Source organism: Vigna angularis, chromosome 1 (assembly GCF_016808095.1).
Source record: "Vigna angularis cultivar LongXiaoDou No.4 chromosome 1, ASM1680809v1, whole genome shotgun sequence".
Taxonomy (NCBI): Eukaryota; Viridiplantae; Streptophyta; class Magnoliopsida; order Fabales; family Fabaceae; genus Vigna; species Vigna angularis.
Window position 1 is genome coordinate 22,988,900 of NC_068970.1, and position 2,966 is coordinate 22,991,865.

General features: G+C 34.0%; 1 protein-coding gene across 1 annotated transcript; it reads left to right on the forward strand.

The window, feature by feature from the left end:
* Nucleotides 1-600: 600 nt before the first annotated feature.
* On the forward strand, nt 601-1,510 carry LOC108337853 (RING-H2 finger protein ATL8). Its single transcript, XM_017574459.2, has one exon. It carries the CDS (start codon nt 760-762, stop codon nt 1,336-1,338), a length of 579 nt encoding a protein of 192 aa, XP_017429948.1. The 5' UTR covers nt 601-759; the 3' UTR covers nt 1,339-1,510.
* The last annotated feature ends 1,456 nt before the right edge of the window (nt 1,511-2,966 follow it).

Here is a 2,966-nt window from a genome sequence, read left to right on the forward strand (position 1 = left end):
ATATCTTAACTGTAAACGAAACATACTTTTTACAAATATATCTTTATACACAGTTTGGAGACTGAAAAGAATTTTATAACTAAGATCCAAACGATATTAAAAGAATTAGAAAAATTGTAAAAGAGTATTTTGATTAAGATTCCTAATCTATCACCAGAAACAAAAGTTAAGCTTTCTAAAAATAAATCAAAAGAGTTGAAATATTTTCAAAATTTTCATTCTTCTCGACCAAACATGATACGAATTAATAAGTACAACTAACAAAAACATAAATCTAAAGAAAAATAGGTGTCATAGTAGATAAGGAATTAGCCGTCATGTCATGATTAGAATTTTTGTTGTGGATCTTAAAATTTAGGTTTAAGGAGATAAGGTTAGATAGGTTGGAAGAAGGGTTTTATTTCATCTTAATCATTTATGATCCTAAATCTAGGTCCCTCCCTACGTTGCCATTACCCACCTCACAAGTAGAACAAACAGAAACCTAAAAGAGGAATTCAACGTTTGAAGTACTATAGCAAGCTTTCAATATTTCACTCTGTTAATTTATTATCAAGTCAAAGTCTTCACCACTCACTCTTATCCTAAAACGCACAACACAAAACCACCAAACTAAACCCCTCCTCTCGACTATAAGTACCCACCACAATTATTTTACTTTCCAAAACGTGACACTCCAACCAAGCACTCCTCTTCTCTCTCTGTAAAACACCATTCTCATCAACCTCTACCTTCCCAATCCTTTCCCTTCGCTTCCACATGACACGCGCCCTCAGACTCCTCCAGTCCCAAGCGGCGCCACCTCCTGATGCTGCCGCCGTCGAGTCCGACTTCGTCGTCATCCTGGCGGCGCTCCTCTGCGCCCTCATTTGCGTGGTGGGCCTCGTCGCCATCGCGCGCTGCGCCTGGCTCCGTCGGGCAACATCTTCCGTCGGCGGCGGTGGATCTCCGCCGGCGCCGGCGAACAAGGGACTTAAGAAGAGAGTGGTGAATTCATTGCCGAAGTTTACGTACGCCGGCGAAGGTGATCGCTGCAAGTGGTCGGAGTGCCCGATCTGCCTTAATGAATTTTCCGGCGGTGACGAGGTCCGTGTGCTGCCGCAGTGCGGGCACGGGTTCCACGTGGCGTGCGTGGACACGTGGCTCTCTTCGCACTCGTCGTGCCCCTCGTGCCGCGCGCCTTTCGTAGTCGCCCGATGCCAGAAGTGCGGCCACTTCCCGGCGGTCGCAGCCGAATCCAGCGAACCGGAGACGAAACCCGGTGGCGGCTGCAATGCCGATGATAATCGTAATGTAATTGTTAACCACGGGTTTAGTAATTACGGTTTCTTGCCATGAAATCCGTTCAAGTTATAGATAAAACACGACGTCGCTCTGGCCCAGCTTAATGCTTATTACTGTTGTTATTATTATTATTAGTTGAAATTTAGGAGTAGCATCTTCTTTTGTAATTTATAAAGAGTCTGGTTTTTTGCGGGATGAGTAAGAGTACTACCTTTTTTCTGTTTAATTGTGTTTTTCTTTCTTTTTTTTTTTTTTCTAGACGATGGTTTCAACCTTTTAGGCGTGTTTTAGTTTCAGGGAAGGATTAAGGATTTGGATCGTCTAGTTTAATTTGAAATTGCTCAAGTATTGATTTTAAATAAATTATTACATAAGTTAATAAAGTAATCACTCATAACGATTTAATAATTATTAATATGGTAACAAAATTATTATACTGTCGTGTTTTAATTAAATTTAAATGATAATTGGTATATATATTTAGAATAAAATTGAAAACTATTACTAAAAATGAGTTATCAATATTTTTTACTCATAATAATGTAAAATCGATTAACAAAGGGGGGCTTATTTGGAAAGAATGAGAGAAAATTGATTTTAGAATTGAAGATGGCTTTTGTCAATTATTTTAAGAAAAAAATGTTTTAATAAGTTTGATTAATTTTTTTGTACTTGTTACATTTTTCTTCTAAATTAGTGTCTACTAAATTAATATTTTTATTTAAGTTTCTAAATTTAATTTATATATATATATATATATATTAACTTATATGTTTTTAGTCTCTTAATAATGTATTTTCTATTGTGAATTAATTTAATAAATAATTTATTATGATACGTGAAAAGGAAAATTCACATTAAATTCATTGGATATTTAAAATAAAAGTACAAATGGTATTTAACTCTAAAAACAAAATAAAAATGTCGTAAAAGAAGGAGAGTATTAGTATGGTGGACATCAAAGCAATCAACATCTAAATAAATTGGTGAAGCAGGTGGACAGACAGGTGTAGAAAAGATAGATATACAGAGCATGCCATGCATGTGATCCAACAAAACCAGCCAACAAAATATACACAATGCATTTGTGCAAACAACAAACCAGTGCAGTGGTTTTCAAAATTTCTGTGTGTGACGACTCGTCTCTGCATATATCCTGCTTTTTGTTTTCTTCTGCATATACATCTCAGACCATAAAACCCAGTTTAGTTTAACTAAAAACATATCACTGCAGATTCTTCCGTGAATAGGCCAAGTTCAAAGTCTAACCAGAAATGGGTATTTTGTGACACTTATACATTGGCTTTTAAATTCCATAAATCTCAACAATAATTATGAAAATTTGGATTTAAGCTTATGATTCATTTATAAAAAACAAATAATACACTTTTTGGTATTGTTAGACATCATATATGATGAAAAGATAAGACGCCTTATAATATGAAAATGAAAAAAATAAAATTAATTTTAGTATTGTAAGATTGAGTTTCACTTAAATTTTTTTTTAATATAATGTTAAAATTATAATGAAAATTTATCTTAGTAAAATTTGTTATCTATGATATTATTTACTATTAGATTATTAGTTCTTATATGACTAAAAATAAAGATAAGCTATAATATATAATAAAATACAAATATCATTTTATAATTGAGTGATTGAATTAAATTTAACATCCACT